Below are 17,581 nucleotides of genomic sequence, written 5' to 3'. Positions count from 1 at the left end.
CCAGTTCTCAAACCTGGCTGTACATTGGAATCACCTGGGAGAGCTTTCAGAAGTACAGATACAGGCGTCTGCTGCCGAGGGCTTCTGCTTTAGTTGGCCTGGCACGGGGCCTGAGCGCCAGGATTGTTCAGGGCTCTGTAGGTAATGATAACGTGCAGTCTAGAACCTTAGGGTCCCTTGCAAAACTAACATTTTGTGTATCAAGGAACATCTAAGGAATCTAAAAAGATTTTGGCCAGGTCAGCACAGGCTGGTGGGGTTTACAGTTGTTCCAGAGGTAAGACCCTCAAGGTCAGTTTTCTCTTTCCTCAAATATGAGAAGAATGGGTTTACAAAATAAAAAGAAAATGGATTACCCTGCTGGAAAACAGACTACTCTGATAGAATTCAAGACCATCTCCTGTGGGAATGCAAACAGCCAGCAGTGTATTGTTGTTTGCTTTTAAAACAACCAATAAAATTGTCTCTTCTTTTGACAGGACCTAAAGACCATTCTGTTTGGTTCCAGCTTTTGCTGTTTCAATGAGGAGTGGAAACTTCAGAGTTTTTCCTTTAATGACTCAGCATCATTAAAATATGGCATCGTGCAGAACAAGGCAGGTTGTTTTTAAGTGCCTCTGGGGACCCTTCTGTGGGCCCATCACGGGCAGGGGCGCACATCCCCCAGTGTGGTAAATCCGATGGGCGTGGCCTTCGCCAGCTCCACATTTGCCAAGTTGTCACCCAGGGCAGGAACTTCACATGTGGCTGGCGGAGCAGAGTGAGAGAGCATGACCCCTGCTGTGGGTGGTGCATGATGCTGGAGTCCTCGCTGAGAGGGCGCAGGATGGGGCCCAGCGTCTGGTTGGGGGTACCAGAGAGGGTCCTTAAGCTGAGTATTGAGAGGTGATTTTGCAGGTGGAGCTGGAGAAAGGACCCTGGAGGCAGGTGGCAGCATGAACAAAGAGAGGCTGTGTGAAAGTCTGGGGATGGAAGGAAGGGGCAAACGTATCGAGCGTGAGGACCAGAAGCGTGTGAGGAGGATATGATATAAGACAGGAAGATTGTGGCAGGATTTGAACATGGCTTATAGACAGTTGCCAAGATACACGTTTTCAGGGCCAGTAGATACTGTAAAATCCGGCAGCTCATCCAGGGTTCCATTTCTCAAGGTCCAGGAGCCTCTCCCTGCCACACACTGTCTGAGGAAGAACCCCAAGACCACCCACGCCTGTCCCTAACTTGGCCAAGTCAGCCCATCTTCTTGCACCCCAAGTTCAGGGGCACCCGCGGCCGCTGCTCTGACAGTCCTCGTGTTTGTTGATGCCTACAGGGGTGAGCTCCTCAAGGAGCCCTCTCCCTCCAAGACACACCTACTGGGCGCTGAGGCAGGCCCCCAGCCAGGGACAAGATTGCTTACAAAAGTGGAGGCTGCCCACGGGGCTCGCCTCTAGCTGAGATGGTCGGGGAGGGAGGAGGAGGGTTGTAGGATGGGCCATGAAGCCTGGGTAGACGGTTGACACCCGCAGCCTGTGGATGTGGAAACGTGTCTCTGGATGCCTGTGACGCCCATGGTGACGACCCCTAACAGGCTGTGGAGAGTCACTTTCCTCCCATCGCACGCCGCAGACTCGCTCCTTCCTCTAGGGGTGGGCGCCCGGGCCTGTGCCACCCCCTCTCTGTGACTCAGGGTCGGCACTTCCTAGAAGTGGTCGCCTCATAGGAGACCCCTGTTTGAGGCTCCGTGACCGTGGGCAGAGGCTGGCTCTGGAGGAACAGACGGCCCTGCCCTGGGTCAGTTCTCACAGGCAGTAACGCGCATCCTTCTTTGCAGGGTGGTCCCTGCGGGGTTCTGGCGGCTGTCCAAGCCTGCGTCCTACAGAAACTCCTGTTTGGAGGAGATAGCGGAGCTGACTGTGCTCGGTAAGTCACGCTTATTCCGGCAATATCTTCTCTTTCCAAGGCTTCTCCTCACTGTCCAGAAAAAATAAGCAAGGAAATGTGTGTTTGTTCCCTGATATTTCCCGTCTTCTGGAAAGGGAAATGGTGGCTGGCTAACGGGGCCAGTGCTGACCCATGTAAACGACCTGCATGCATTTGTTTCTACGAGCAGGGGGGCTTGTTCAGCCCTCTTTCACTTGGGAAGCGGCGGCTGGAGCAGCATTGAAACCGGGCCACCCCCTCCTCAGGAGCGGAGCGCAGCAGCTGCCCGAGCCCCGTGCACCCCCGGGTCAGCCTGCTGGCGCCTCCGCGGAGCCCGGGTCTCCCCCCCCCTCGTCGCCCCTCCTCTGCCCGCAGCCACCTCCACACCCTCCCGACGCCCCGCAGCACACGGCTTCCTCCCGCGGCGTCCGCTCTCCACCTCACACACTGAGTGTGCACACGGCCCCGCGTTCCCATGCTCCCTCCCTCAACAGCCGTTTCTGGAACATTCTCTCTGTGCAGGTACGAGTGAGACAGAGAGGAATAGATGCATTCCCTGTTCTCCAGAGTGCTCTGTGAGGTTGAGGGGTGGAGACAAAACCATGATCCTACTTTGTGGTTGGTGCTCAGATGGAAGGATTATCGGGGGGCTGCCCAAGGCCAGTGGGGCCAGCTCGGCCAGTTTGAGGAGGCAGCCCTCTTACCTTAACCAGTGGCTGTGTGCCCAGTTGTACTGAGTCACCCTCAGAGCTGCAGAACTTCTGGCACTTGTTTTTTGTTTTGTTTTGTTTTCTTGTTGTTTTTTCTTTTTTTAGTTGAAATCTAACATACATACAGAAGGGTACACAACTCAAAAAAGTGCACAACTCATGTATGTTCTGCTTCATGAATTGCTGCAAAATCACACACCCATGAACACATCACCCAGGTAAAGAAAGAAAACACTTCCAGCACCCTGGAAGCATCCTCCTGCCCAGTAGATACTTCGGTTCTCTTCTTCAAAGTTGTGATTAAATGGATTTGAAAGTCACAGCTTAGTTGTGGCAATTCCTGAACTGTAATTAAAGGGACTTGCTTTTTTTTTTTTTTTTTTTTTTTTTAAGATGACAAAGCCCATCCCCTGTTTATTCATGTTCAAATTCCTGGGAAAGACACTAGTCCCCCAGACATCCAGCCAAGCTTGGTACAAACGGAACACATTTTACCAGCTTAGAGGATGTGGCCTTAGAATCCAAGTGAAGATAGCTTTTCATGCCTGGCATTTTATAATTTGTCCAATAGCATGATTTGTCTAATTACTTTACAAAGTAATGATGCAGGTGTTTGATATCAAGCTGAAAGGTGCTAGCCAAAAGCATAGCACAGCTATAACTGGAAGCCCAGTGACATAACATTTCCACAGCAGGGTCTGACCTTGTCCTGTGCTTCTCCCCACTGCCTGCTCTGGAGTCCCGTCCAGCAAAGTGCTGCCCACACCATGACCGGGAGAGGCCCCCACAGTGCCTGACGGTCGGGGGCGCTCCTGGCTGGCTGGCTGGGACTGGCTAAGGGAGGGGCCTCTGGCTGCCCCCTTCCAAAGGGTTCAGGGACCCTCTCTGGGCATGTATGCACACCCCCTGCACCCACCTTCCCTCCTTGCGCTGGAGCGAGGCACGCAGGGAGGACTTTGTAGGCGCTTGCAGGGAGTGCGCAGCTCAACACGGCAGCTGTGGCCTTGCCCTCGTGGCACCTATGACCAACACGAGAGCCAGACAGAGCAGGAGGTCACAGGGGACGTGCAGGGAGCTCAGGGCCCACCCAGATGTGAAGAAGTCAGGCAGGCTTGCTGGAGGAGTGCCGTTTTAATCTTACCGAGATCTGGAGGATGAGCAGGGCTCCTAATTGGCTTCACACACATGCTTGCCCAGGCTTGTTCCTCCCTCGATTTCTCCTTTCCCAGCAAATCCCTGACTCCTTCCCTGGCTTCTTACCACGCAGAGGCCATGACCTCAGCGCAGCCTTCCCCTGCCTCCCTGGATGCTGCCTGCAAGGCCCCCACCATTGGATACCCTTTTTATCTAAGTCGTTACCTGGCCATTGTCTGTGCCCCAGAACATAAGCCCCCTGCGAACAGGGGCCTTCCTGAGCTGCCTGGCCCATAGACCGTCCCTGGCATCCAGCCCTGGGCCTAGTCCACAGAAGAGGCCCTCAGAATTTTTGTTGAATGAACGCATGGAGAAATGCCTGAGTGATCCAGACTGACTGGGAGGGGAGGGCATGGTATTCCAGTGAGGAGAACAACATGTGCAGAAGCCCAGGGGCAGGGAGAGGAGCTGAGAGTCGCGTGGGGTGGCCAGGGCAGAGTGTAGGGGGCAGGGCAAGACCCAGGCCGGTGGGTGGGTCAGGGCCAGGCTGCCAGAGGGTCCTCAGGGCCCAGCAGTCTGCTCAGGTCAAGCCTTGGCCTTGGCCCTTGTGGGAGATGTTTTATAATTCATGTCAGCCCCATGTCCTTTCAGAGCTGCTTTTGAACTTGGTCTTCTCTGGGGACGTTGTAGATCATTTCCCAACAGTCAGGAAGAGGTGTATAAGTTCATTCCCAGAAGGGCCGTTTCTGCCCAGGGCACAAGGCAAGCTCGGCTCCTTTCACCTGCCCTACAACTCCACTAAGGGGATGTGACAGCCTCTGGGTCTCCAGGCATGTCCTTGAGAGAGAGTTCTGCACTCCACACCAGAGAGGGGAGCCAGCGTTTGGAAGGCAGAAAGCCATTCAGGTTGGGGGCTCAAGACGCGGTCTGGGTGGAAAGAAAACTGTACCCGCTGAGGGAAGAAGAGCTGCGGCCAGCCTAGATTGAAGGCCTTCAGGGGCCGGGCTGGTGGGGCAGAGACGGAGGAGGTTGGAAGGAGCTGCCGGCTGCTGGGGGTTGTGTGTGGGGTGTGCCTGGCGGGGAAGGAGCCCCACTCTGGGGCAAGGCTGCCTGGTTGGGCCAGAGGAGGTGTGTGCCGAGCGGCCAGGAGAGCTCGGCCTGCTGGCCAGGCACACGGGAAGCACGGAAGGATTCACGCTACAGAAGAGTGACCTCAGCTTTCTCTGGAGCCCCCCCACTGTGGGTGCTCCTTGTAAGTCCCTTCCCCGTTGCACCCCCCTGCCTGCTGCCCCAGGCCCTGCACCCAGAGCTGCTCTCCATGAAGGCTGAGCGTAGTGGGCTGGCTTCCTGCTCACACTGACGGCTGAGCAGGCCCGAGAGTGGGCATTCTTCATACCCAACCGAGAGGGAGGGGTGGAGAGCCTGGCCCGGGCTCTCTTGTCCAGCCAGGGCTGCTGAAAGTGCCTGAGGAAGTCAAGACGTAGCTCTGTGGGGGACCAGCTGGGGGCGGTCCCCGTGGTGATGGGCTTGGGCGAGGGGCACCAGCTGCCTCCCCCCACCATCCTGTGTCTGCTCCTCCCGCTCCTGCTGCTGTGGGCCTGGCTTTGCTGAGGCGTGAGCCTGCCTTGGGCTCGGAGGGCGATTGGGGGTGAAAGGAGAGAGTCCTCCTGGGTTCAGGCTAGGACTTGGGTCAAACAAAGGCCAGGGGAGTGAGGGGCCTGGGCCTGGGGCTGGCAGCAGAGTGGGGAGGTGAGAGCAGAGTCTGGGTTGCTGTTTGCTGAGGTGAGGCCCTGCAGATCAGAGGCCACAGAAAGTCATCCTTGTCAAGTGGGTGTCGGTGCAGCCTGTAGGTGCCCGTGCTGAGGCTGGGGGCAGTGCCCAGCTCTGTGGTCCTTAGCCTGTCCCAGGGTGGCGGTTGCTAAAGAGAGCACTGGATTGGCCAGAGACCTGGCTTACAGTTGTGGGCCAGCAAGGCCTCATTTTCTCCACTTGTGAATCTCTGTCCTGCCCAAGTCTGACTCAGTAAGGAAACGCAAACCAAATCCTTCATAAATCAAGGGCTGTGCAAGTGGGTAGGACCTCGAGATCACCTGCTGTGGTACCTATGGGGAAACTGAGGCCCAGAGAGGGAAAGATGCTTGTCCAGGTTCACACCTGGCCTCTGGGGCAGAGCCAAGCATGTGTGTCACACCACGCTGTGCCCTAGAAGAGACCCTGAGCACCAGGAGAGCCAGAGAGGCCAGGAGGGGCTGGTGCTGGGAGGCTGAGTGTCACGAGGGCTGGACCCCCAGACGGACTCTCAGTGACCAAGCTGCAGCTCTGTAGGCTCTGTAGTTTACAAAGGGCTTCTGGGCAGGACCTCCCCATTTTTCTTAATTTGGAAAAAAAAATATATAGAAGAGTACAGAGAGTAGTACAGCAAACCCCTGGGGACCTGCTGCCTCACGTGAGTGAAGGATGACATTTGACATCCGTGCAGGAACTTCTCGCAGCCCCGGCTCCTCTGATTTCGTTGACTCGTTTGCATGATCTTAATATTGATCGTTTGGGTCACTGATGTTGCTACGCAGACTGTGTGTGCTGAGCTGGGCTGGAGCTCAGTACTCCCTTTTGACTCTGAAATTCCGAGATTTCAGAAATGATCTGGCTTAAAAAAAAAAGCAAAGAAAGAATGAAAGCAGGCAAGCCCCTCCGTTCTCTTTAGGAGCACCGTGACGGCCCTCGCGCCGCCCAGAGGTGGCACCTGCAGCTGGGCTCTTGGGCAGCTCCAGGACCAGAGTCGGTGCGCCTGCCCGCACGGGGTCTGCAGGCCTGGGCGGGGGCTGGCCCCTGCTCGCTGTCTCCCCAACGGCGGACGGGGAAGCGGTCCTGTGAAAGCAGCACGAGGATGTGACTGCGCCCTCCAGGGAAGTCATGCTGAAATAAAGGCTTCTTGGCAGGGGTGGTGTTTTTTCTGCAGGACCGTCTGGCTTCATTAAGACTCATTCCATCAGGCCGGCAGCCGGCCTCTCCTCAGTTGGGGGCGACAGAGCCGGGCGGCAGAGCTCGGTATTTTTCCACTTGAGGAGGGGCTGTGCCGGCCAGCTTGGCTCGTGGGAAGTGATGGTGAGCCTCGTTCCCCTGCGGGCCCAGGGAACGCCGCCGGCAAGGGAGCTGTCTTCTCATTGGGGATGTCAAGGCGCGTGCCCAAGGCCCCTGTGGACACTCGTTAGCAGAGCCAGGCTTGGAACCCAGGTCCGGTGGTCCCCAGGCCAGCTCTGGCAGGGTTTGACCCTGAAAGGGAGCAGAAAGGCCTGCAGTCATTCGCCAGCTTTCTTCTGATTCTTCCATAGGCTCAGACTAGCAGGCATGTCAGAATGCACCGGTGAGCCTGTTTTGAGTTAATGATGGTAGAAATATCTTTTTAATCTGAAAGACTTGGGTAATTAAGCCAAATATAGGATGTATTACTCTCTGACACCCACTGCTGTCCTTAGACAAATCCTGCACTTCTTCTGTGAGGAATGAGACTCTTTTAAAGAAACTTCGCTTGGTTTAAGAGCCCGGCCAGGTGCTAGGTTCGTGTTAGGAGTTGGATAAGTGCATGTGACTGATGAAGGCAGGACAGGACCACCCTTGTCACCAAGGTGAAGGCAAACACTGAGTTTCCTGGGGAAGGTGAAGGCCAGGGATTCACCACAATGCCTCCGTCTTCCCTCTTGTCATCCACATGCACCACAGCCCTGAATACGCTGTGGCCGGTTACATGGCAGAAGGGCAAGGCTGGAATGATGCTTGGGGGCATCTGGTCCAGGGTCTGCATTTCCGGGTGGGGAGGCGAAGGCCAGCGAGGGCAAGGGACTTCCACAAGGCCTTGAGTCAGGAATGGAACCCAGGCCTGACTACCGCACTTACCCCAATGCTACTCTTTTCTGGAAAGCTGTGTCTCAAAAGAGTAGGCTGGAGAAGGCCCAGGGAAGGATGGAGAGGCTAAATGGAAGCCAATGAAAAGAATGACTTTTGTGTAGAAACATGGAAGTTCAGAGGGCCTGTAATTAAAGCCTGTGAGACCTGGAAGGTTGTCTGGGCCCAGGAGCCAGATCTCCTGATAGCATTGCAGGTGTAGGAAAGACAGGCTCAGAGGCGAAGGGATGCTGGTTCCCAACACCAGGAGCTTCAAGACGGCTGATTCTGCCTCCCCACACTCTCCTTCTTCCCTCACCTCTGTTTCACTTGGTCCAGTTTTTACTAACTCTATGACCTTGGGTGAATCATTTAGTCTCTGTGCCTCAGTTTCCTCATTTTAAAAGGGGACAATAATAGTACCTCCTTCATTGGGTGATTTTAATGATTAATGAAATAATATGTGTAAAGTGCTTCTAGCAGTGCCTGGCACGTGGTAAGTACTTAATATACATTGGTTTTAAAAGTCTTATTTGTGGCTGCACTGAGAAGCTTTCCATCAAGTGTTACCTGCTTCAGTAAGTTACTGTGGAACATAGAGAATGTTTGGAAGGTGGCCTGGTAGCTCTGTCTGGAGGTTTTCCAGCATAGATGTTCTAGGCAGAGTATACAGTCTAGGCGTAACTTGCCCCCCACCTACCTATGCGGAGGGATTTAGCTGGGGAGTGCCCTGGTCACATCTGTGCTGTAGGAGGAGCCTGTGGTGAGTATGTGCAGTGAGGATTGGTGGGAGGGCAAGATGGAGCAGTAGTGCTGGTTGGGCACTAGCTGTACAGCTTAGCTGAGGAGCAGGGCGCCCTGGTCCTGGGCAGAGGCAAGAAGACAATGGGCCTGGGTGCTCAGGAGGTGGGACTGACACGACTGTCACCTGTGTGGGGGCAGGGCAGGAAACAGGAGCTGTGGGGGTGACGGAGTCCACATTCGTGGGTTCTGATTCCAAAGAGATGAACGTCCAATCCTTTCTCCTTTGTCCGAAGAGCCTGCTTTCCGGGCCCTCCTTGGTCCTTGGCGGCCTCTCCTGAATCCCAGAGCAATGTTTCCTCACCTTTGTTTTCAGTAGTTGACAGTGGCCCGGGGCAGTGCTTCCAGAGTCTCGGGTGCCTGGTTTGCTGATGGCGTGGTAGCTGTTTCCAGAGGAGCAGGCAGGCTTCCTGAGGCTGCAGACATACCAGGCAGTCTGCATTTTTCTCGAGTGGTTGAGTGCTTGTTTGTCTCATTGGGTTTGAAAGATTGCCTGTTGTTAGTGGCTTGTCGTCACTTTCACGTAAGATGTTGGGAGTTCTTCACCATCTTGTGAACTCTTTGGCCACGGCCAAAATGGGGACTTGATGTTTCCATAAAGACAACAGCAGTGGGTACTCTTTATTGAGCGTTCTCCACATGCCAGGCACTGGGCCGTGGACCTTACACACATCATCTTGTTTAAATCGCCCAACACGATGAAGGAGCTACTACTGTCATGGCCAGTTTAGGGAGGGGAAACTGAGGGACCCTGTGTCACATCGCCTCCCACTTTAAAGTCACTGGACCACAGCAGCCTGGGTGCGGACGACTGGCTTTGTGTCCCAGGCTCTGGGCCATGAGCACATGCTGCCTGCCACGGTGACCTGTGTCCTGGTCTCCGGGTTCTCCTTTCCTACCCTGGAGAGGAGGGACAAAAGACCATTTTCTCCCCACTCCCCACCCAGCAATCAGCCTGGAGCTCAGGAGTTACTTGGTGACTGAAAGCATGGAAACTCCCTCTGCGTTCCTGGGAGCCCTGGCGTCAAGCCCCTTTTATTTGTTAGGTAGCGAGACAGTCAGACACTCCGCCTGCCTTTGGAAGAATTTAAGCAAACGTCCCAGCATCCAGGGGTGGGCAGGAAGCACAGTGGTGTGGAGCCCTGGAGGTGGAGAGAGTGTCAGGAAGCGGCAGCTGCTTCTTCTTCCTCATTGACTCCATGCACTAGGGGCCTCCTCGTGACTGCTTTTATGGCGAGAGCTCTCTCTGCCATCTTTGACACTGCTGACCGCCCGTCCTTCTTAAGCCCTCCTGCTCCTAAGGCTGTCACGGGCAGCTCCGAGCTCTGCCCTTCCTGCCTTGCTCCCCTGCCTCCCCCGTATGCTGGACTTCCACCAGGGCTCCAGCCCTGGCCCCTGCCTCTGCCTTCCTCATCCTCTCTCTGGGAAGTCTCAGCCACTCTGAGTGTCAAGGACGCCTCACATGCTGGGGGCTTGTAAACCTCTCCTCAGCCCGAGCTGCTCTCCTGGGCTTTAGAGTGACAGCTTCGCCTGGGGGTCCCACGTGCACCTCCTCCTGCCTCCCCCCCCCCCCCCCCGTCCCAGCCCCATGTTCCTCATTTCAGCTGGTGGCACCACCGTGCACTCACCCAGAACCCGGCAGTCATCCCAAATCCTTCCCCCCTTCCCGTGCTCTGTGTTTAAAAAGCAGCAAGTCAGGCCGCTTTCCCCTCTGAGCCAGGGGTCTCGGCTCCTATCAGCTGGGGGAGCGCAGGGCACCCGCTTGCGTGAGCTGTTGTCTCCAGGGGCCTGGGTGCCAGGACTGGCCGAGGCTGGGGCTGGGCAGGGCGGGGCCTGTGCCTAGGATGGAAGCAGTTCCGGGCTCAGTCCCCTGGCTTTATCAGAACTCACAGCCTTTTCTTGCACACGCCTCGGGGCCCTGCCGCGTCTCTAGAGGCCGCTTTGCTGCCGTGGGTGATTTCCTCCGCCTGCTCCTCCTCCAGCCCGGGCCCCTCCCTCTCGGCGCTTCCCTGGATTCTCATCTGTAGAGGCCCCTCCTCCCAGGCTCTGCCCCGGTCCCTAGGCTGCAGGGCCCCTCTGGACGGCAGAGGAAAGGGCAGGCCGTCTGCCACAGGGCTGCGCTGTCTCTGACTTCTGTCCGCATAGTCATAAACACATTTCCTTTTTTGTCCTCAGGCAGCTGCAGCCTTCAGATGCCCACAGGACCCACTGCCTGGCCCTGGCCATCGCAGACATTGTGTGGCGGGCTGGGGGCCACGAGAGAGCCGTGGTCACACTGTAAGTGCTTCCCAGAGCTGTGTTGCTACCACTCAACCTCAGGTGGGCACAGCTATAGGCAAGCTGGCCGTGTGCTTTCCTGTCTTTGGGGAAATTGTCTTCTCACACAGGCCGTCTGGGCCTAAGGACCATGTCTGTGTCCTCTCAGATCCCCGCCCTGTGTTCCAGGCCAGGAGGAGCCCAGAGAGTCAGCCTGATGTGCTGGGCAGCCCCACCCCAGGAGAGGGCCAACCCTCCACCTGGCTGCAGTCGAGAGGGACTGGGTCTGGGGAGCTCCATCCCTGCGGAACGTTGGGGGATGTAATCCGTCTGAGAAAACCCCTGGCCTTGGGCAGCCTGCTCCCCTGTATATTTCTCTGAACTGGAAGCCTCAGAAAACAGCCTCTAGAGCCCCCCCAGTCCCCAAAGCATGCTCCCATTTGTTCTGTCACTTGGATCCCTGTTCCATTGAGGAGACTTAGAGAGGTGAGAGGTCAGTGGTGGAGCCAGCGCAGTCTCTTCCCCGCTCCCTCTGTCCAACGGATGGAGGATGCCATCCTTGTAATCTACGTGGATGGTCTGCCGGCTCTTCAGCCTGCCCCTTCAGAGTGGAAGCATCACTTCATCCCAGCCGTGTGGCTAAGCTTTAGTAAAGGGGATGCCCTTTGGATACAAGGGCCACACCCTGGTGGGGCACAGTGGTCAACAGAGCACAGTACTTAAGAGAATCCAAAGGCTGACTCCCAATGCTGTCACTTATTGGCTGTGTGACCTTGATTAATTGACTTGACTTCTCTCTGCCTAACCTGTTTACTCATCTGAAAAATAAAGGTGATAATAATGGTTACTTAAAGGGGTGATTGTGAGAATTGGATAAGTCAATATAAATAAAATGATATCTAATAAATTATAATATCAGTTTAAATCATTGATCCGTATAAATAAGTGGTAAATAGTAACATGAAGCACAGAGGATGAGGTCTGGCGCACACTAGGTAGCACGTCGGTGCTAGGTGTCATCATCAGCGCTGTGGTTCTCATCGAGTGCTTGTCCTGGGCACCCATGTTCCAGGTAACTTACAACCCTGGCCCTTAGGATCTGCGTGGCAGCCCTGAGAGCAGATGGGGCAGAAATTCAACCTCTCCTCCCTTTACAGATTAGGAAACAGAAGCCCAGAGAGGGACAGTGACTGGCCTGAGGCTGCACAGCAGGCTCGTGTCAAAGTGGCCCCAAACCCAAATGCAGCCTCTGGTCCATACCTCCCTGGGCCGCACGCGCAGGTGCTATGTAAACAGATGTCCTCTGAGAGGACGGAGGCTGGACTTCCTCAAGTCCCTAAAAACAAAGGGCAAGTCAGCATTCCTTAGTCTGGAAATATGCGCATCAGTGGGTGAGAGGCAGACTTCCTGCTGCCAGGATTTGGGTTTGGTTACCCCAAGCTCTCCTTTGGCTGTCTTTTTCCATCCCATGTTCACCTCCCCCCTCCCCCTGCCCCCCGTTAGTGGATTAGTGGAGTTCTTCAGACTCAGCCTAGTGGGGGAGTTCAAAGCGGGGAAAAGGAGAAGCGCTTGGCTCCCTTCTTTCCTCTGGGCTACATTGTTGTTTGTCCTCATTGAGCAGCCCGCGTGGTTTCGCCCTGGCTCCAGGGCATGTCTTCTCTCCGCACTGAGACTCATGCATCTCCCTTTCCTTTTTAGGCCTTCGGGAACACAGCAGTTCAGTCCAACAGGGAAATACAAAGCAGATGGAGTCTTAGAAACAGTACGGCTTTCTGGAAAATTATCACGCAACCTTTGGCTTTGTTTGGGGAGAGTCTCCTTTCATATAAGTAAATCCTTCCTCAGCTGGGGATGGGCCAACCCTCCCTGTGGCCCAGGCCAGCAGAATCCTCCACCTGGGATTGGGATGGGGGCAGAGGTGAGGGCCTTCGAGATGGGCTCTATGGCTTTTATGGCCAGAAGGCTGATGGGCACCCTGTCATGCTGAAGTTGTACAGAACCTGAAGTCCCCCCAACATTCTGTACATAATGCCTTTTGGCTAAACCCCAGCCTTCCCTGTGTCCCTCTTTATGTCATAGCATCCTCTCTGGGATTGTAGTACGGGTGGGAGGGAGAGGAATTTAGAGAGCAGGGAAGAGCTTTGATAGAGCACCAGCCCTAAAGCCAGCCGCAAGTAAGACAAAGAACAGGAAAGAAGCTAGAGACCTGTGAAAAATGCAGAAACTGTGACACTTTCCCACAAATTAACCTCTTCACTGAGGATTTTTTTTTACTTAGTTTGTTTCCTTTGACCTTTTGGGCATGTGTGGCCCTGGGATCCTAATTAAGGATCTCGCTTTGTTGGATGTTTTCTGTAAAAGTGTTTTTTTGTGACCTGTCTGAGAAAGCACAGGAGACCCATAACCACTGCTTCACATTGAACTCGGGACACTGCCTGCAGGGTTAGAACTGGCCTGGCGATGGCAATCTGGATGGGTCACTCAGCCTGTAACTCCCCGCCCCCCTCCCCCGTCCCGCCACCCCCCTCCCCCGGCCAATGCCCAAGGTGCTTCTCAGATATCCGTGACCAGCGGGCAGGGTGCAGGGCCATGCATGATGCCAGGACATGCATGATGCCGGCTCTGTGGCTTTCATGCCATGATGTCTCCAATGCGGGGGTCTCTAAAGGCAGGCCCAGTGTTGCTGAAGGGCGGGAGCCCCAGAGACCTCAGCTGGGCCCTGCAGCCTTTAAATCACACCCAAGTGTGAGAGTGCCTTTCCACCCTTGCTTCCAAGGTCGCGGCTCTCTGGGACAGTCCCCAGTGGGGTCTCATAGCTACTGAAGTCAGGGCCACAGAAACTAATCCAGTACAGGGAACCCTCCACCGGGCATGGGCAATTCACCCTGTGTGTTTGTGTTTCTCAGCTCATACTCCACAGTTTGACCTGCTATGAGGAGCTGGTGACTTTTCTTCAACAGAGCATCCATCAGGTATGAACAATGGTTTAGTTTGTGGGATCTGCATTGCTCAGCTTCTGGTTTCTTTGTGGGAGAGATGCTGGTGAGCTGGGGTTCCCTGGGGGTGATGTCGGCTGCAGAAGAGTGTGCTTGGGGGCAGAGGATCCGACCTCTGTCGCTATGTCCTGGAGGGCTGGCTGGCTATAGGTAAAGGGAGCTGCTGCAGCCGGGGCTGCAGAAGCGGGGATGGAGCTGGGTCAGGCTGAAGGGGAGCAGCTGTCAGACTGTGGTCATGAGAGCTTTCTCTCTGTCCGAGGGCAAGCAGCTACCTCTGTAGGTAAAGAGCCCTTCGTCAGTGAGTGGGGCCCAGCACCATCTGGGGAGGTGACAAGGACGTGGGTTCCTGGGCTGGGTTGGAGGTCTGAGCACTGTTGATGGAGACCCTGATAGTAGAGGACCTCGCTTAGTGTCCCAGGAGGCAGGGCTGGGCTGGGCTGGGCCTCCGGAGCATCCCATTCACTGGAGGAGAGCCATGCATCCTCTCCTGGCTGTGAGATGGGATGGAACCCGGCCACGGCCTGGGAGCAGCCCAGTCAGAGGGCCGAGGGAATTTAGAGTTTGGCTGTAGCCTCGGGGCTTTGTGGAGGAGGTTGTTGAACGCTCCAGGGGTGGGTGAAGAACGTTGTCTCTGGAGCCACAGCCTGTGTTTGCATCTAGGTTACACCTCTTAGTAGCTCTGTGACCTTGGGCAATTTACTGGATCCTCTGTGCCTCAGTTTCCTCCCGTCCACCATGTGGATGATGACAGCAGTGCCGGCCTCCGAGCACTGTGCAAAGTGCCTGGAGCCACTGTGTTCTGCTCCATGTTCCTGGTGGTCCTTAGCGTTCGTTGTGCATGTTTCATCACCATGGTCATGATCACTTAAGGCAGGCTTGAGATAGATTAGTTGTAGACAGGTGGAGACGGGAGGGAAGCACGGCAGAGAGGAAGCCACCTGAGCCGAGGCGGGGTGACCGGTGCCCTCTGACATCCCCGACCACCAGGCCGCATAGTTCTGACGTCTGTGTTTCAGGGCTGGAGGAATGAAAATGTGCGAGGAGGCCACCCTCTTTTGTGCAGAGGCCTGTATCCCTGCCTCCTCTCTGCCTTCCCTTCAGCCATCCAGGCTGTGGGATCAGCTCTTTGAGGCTCCAGGGAAGGCGTGAGTGCATTTGGTGGTGAGCCCAGATGGCAGGAGAACTTGCTGGATGTGGGACCAGGCTGAACACTCCTGCTGTCAGAATACCCTCTTCAGGCACAATTCCTGGAAGACGCTGAGGGTCCGGGCACAGCCTGGGGAGTATCCTGGCCCTGACAGCATAGATGTCCCTTGGGTAGGAAAACGGGGAGACCACAGGGAGGCAAGAGTGCAGTTGCCGAGGCGTTGGATCACCTGAAATCCGCTCCCCCAGCACCTTGGGTGTGACTCCTCTTAAGGAGAGGCCCAGAGCCTGGCGGGGATGCTGCCTTTCTGCACTGGCCTGTCCCAGAGGTGCATGGGAGGGGCTCTGATGCAGCAAGGGTCCTGGCCTTGCACTGGGGGTCCCGGGCTGGCTGTCACTTGCTCCCTGTCCCTGGCTTTCGCTGCTGCTTCACGAGCATAACCCAGTGGGCAGTCTGCAGATGGAGCGTGCGTACCGCCAGCTCAGGGCCACAGGGGGCCTGGAGCAGGGGCCCTTGGGCCTCCTCTGGCTTATTCCTTGGTCACATGTGGCCTCAGAAAAGTCACTGGGCCTCATCTGGAAAATGGGAGATGGAGCAGTTAGTGGGTAACTTCTAGCTCTTTACCGTCCAACTGTGATTCTTAAAGAAGAACTTTAAATGCATGGGAAAGAATGTCTTCCATATTAAGTACCAGGTAATTTAAATAAGCAGAAAGGACATCTTTTATTAAACATACCAGAGCGGTGTGAGAATACAGCAATGCACCTGAGAGATGAGAAAACCCTGACAGCATCAGTGTGCGTTCAGGGAGGCCAGGACCAAGGGCACCTGTGTTCACATAGTCAGGTGAAGCAGCGCTGGAGGAGGGAAGCCCTGTGGGGATTCTGTGGGGCTTCTGTGAGGCAGAGCAGGGGCCCTGGGGTGATTGCTCACATGACCCAAGGAGCGGAGGCCCCATCATTGCCCCTGAGGCCCTGGGGTGGCCCTTTAGCACCAAGATCATCTACATCCTTGTCTATAAGATAGGGTCTCCCTCCTCCCTTGGCCTGTACCCCCGCCCCGGGTTTCGATGAAGCCCAAGCAAGGCAGTGAGTGTGAAAGAGGTTCTGAGAGTGGGGCCCTCACCCGGGCGGGAGCCGCCTTCTTCCCGCCACACAGAGCAGGGCTCAGAGCAATTCCCCCTCCTCTCCCCGCCTTGGTCCCTGGGTACAAGTGGTCAATATTTGGCCCTCGCTCTGGAAGGCGGTGTTTCCCCCCTGCGGTTGAATGTATGTTTTTGCTGGAAGCCGTTGAGCTGCCTCAGCACTGCCCTCACCAAATTCATTTTTCATGGCCTGAGCCTAAGAGGGGTTCCTCGTGCCAGGCCTGGAAATGAACACGGAGCCACGTCTGCCCAACATAAATAGCCTCCTTGCTGTGTTTTCATGACCACTCACCCTCCTGGTGAGATGTCTGGCTGCCGCCTCCTGCAAGCTGGGGGATGCTCCTGCCCCTGCCTCCCGTTGGGGTTCTTGGGGGACTCAGGTCTCTCCAAGGCCAGAGCAGCTCGGGGGAACGGCCCCTTCTTCCCAAGCGGTACCAGACACTTGTCCAGACCCTGCTGGTGGGTCCCGGCCCAGTTGCCTGCCTGGGCTCTCCTTTCAATGCAGGCACTTTGCCCTGTGGCCTTCCATGGCTTCGCAGCTGGAATTTGATGAGATAATTTTATAATAGTAAATGTTTTTTTAAAACAAAATGGGCTATTGGTGCCGTTCAGTCGTGTTCTGGCAGGGGCCAGATGCCCCAGGCGGGGGCCGTGTCCCCACCCTCTGCAGTCTCACCTAACCTGTCCACACGGAGGGGCGTAGCCACGGCTCAGGGTGAGGTCCCCTTGGACGCGTCCCCAGGGCTGTGGAAAATGCTGGCCGGAGTATAATAGTTCTCCACATGTATACAGAGAGTGCGGCTTACAACGGGCATCTGTGTTCCTTACTTCATTGCAGTCCTGCAAGGAAGGCGGCCCTGCAGGCATGGCACAGGGGAAACAGACCCAGGTAGTGCCGTGCCCACCCCCCAGAAACAATGTGCGAGTCCATGGCAGACGCAGGTGGGCATTTCAGAAGGGGAACCTGAGACAGAGAGCTCTGTCATTCCCTAAGGCAACAGGCACGCCTGTAGTAGAGCTGTGACAAGGGCGCCAGGGGCCCGAGTCCTCCCAGGCCTCTGTCCCCCTGCGTAGGGACGTCAGCACTACTCTTGGCAACTGTCAGAACGCTTCCGCCGACCTGGCCTCATGGGACGTGAGGAAACATGCAAGGGCGGTATGCGTTATCCTCGCTTTGCAAATGGGAAACTGAGGACAACAGAAGTGAAGTGACTGGCCTGAGAATTAAGATGAGGTTGATGTAAGACTGTTGATTGATTCACTCCATTTCTGCTTCCAAAAAGAGATTTAAAATTACTTATTAAAAAAACGATGCCCTTGGGGTTTTTCTGTGCTCCAGCCGTAGTAAACCTGCCCAGTCTTGCCTCTGGGCCTTTGCATGTGCTTTTCCTCTCACCTGGAACAATGTTCCCTTTTCTGATTCCTCCTTGTCCATTGGGTTTCTGTCTGGAGATCGCTTCCTCCAGAAAGCCTTCCTTAACACCTCCTCCTTCCCTAAGCCCTAAGTCTGTACTGAAGGCCCTTCCTGTGTATCTCCAGAGAACCTTGTATTTATCCATCAGTGCAGAGCCTTTTCCCCACTTTTTTCAAGTTGCTTATTATTCCCTCT

The 17,581-nt window shown here is 55.5% G+C and overlaps 1 protein-coding gene across 2 annotated transcripts in view; it reads left to right on the top strand.

Annotated features, from left to right (window-relative positions):
• The window catches only part of MINDY4 (MINDY lysine 48 deubiquitinase 4), a 116,130-nt gene that overhangs the window by 64,451 nt on the left and 34,098 nt on the right, over positions 1-17,581 (top strand). For both annotated transcript variants that reach the window (XM_057731908.1, XM_057731909.1), the window contains exons 8-12: positions 480-596; positions 1,814-1,902; positions 10,605-10,706; positions 12,384-12,447; positions 13,592-13,657. In XM_057731908.1, coding sequence (XP_057587891.1) covers positions 480-596; positions 1,814-1,902; positions 10,605-10,706; positions 12,384-12,447; positions 13,592-13,657 — 438 coding nt within the window. The remainder of the gene's footprint in view (positions 1-479; positions 597-1,813; positions 1,903-10,604; positions 10,707-12,383; positions 12,448-13,591; positions 13,658-17,581) is intronic.

Source organism: Hippopotamus amphibius, chromosome 4, assembly GCF_030028045.1.
Source record: "Hippopotamus amphibius kiboko isolate mHipAmp2 chromosome 4, mHipAmp2.hap2, whole genome shotgun sequence".
NCBI lineage: Eukaryota > Metazoa > Chordata > Mammalia > Artiodactyla > Hippopotamidae > Hippopotamus > Hippopotamus amphibius.
Note: the sequence above shows the minus strand (reverse complement) of the source record. Positions and strands in the feature narration are given on the sequence as shown.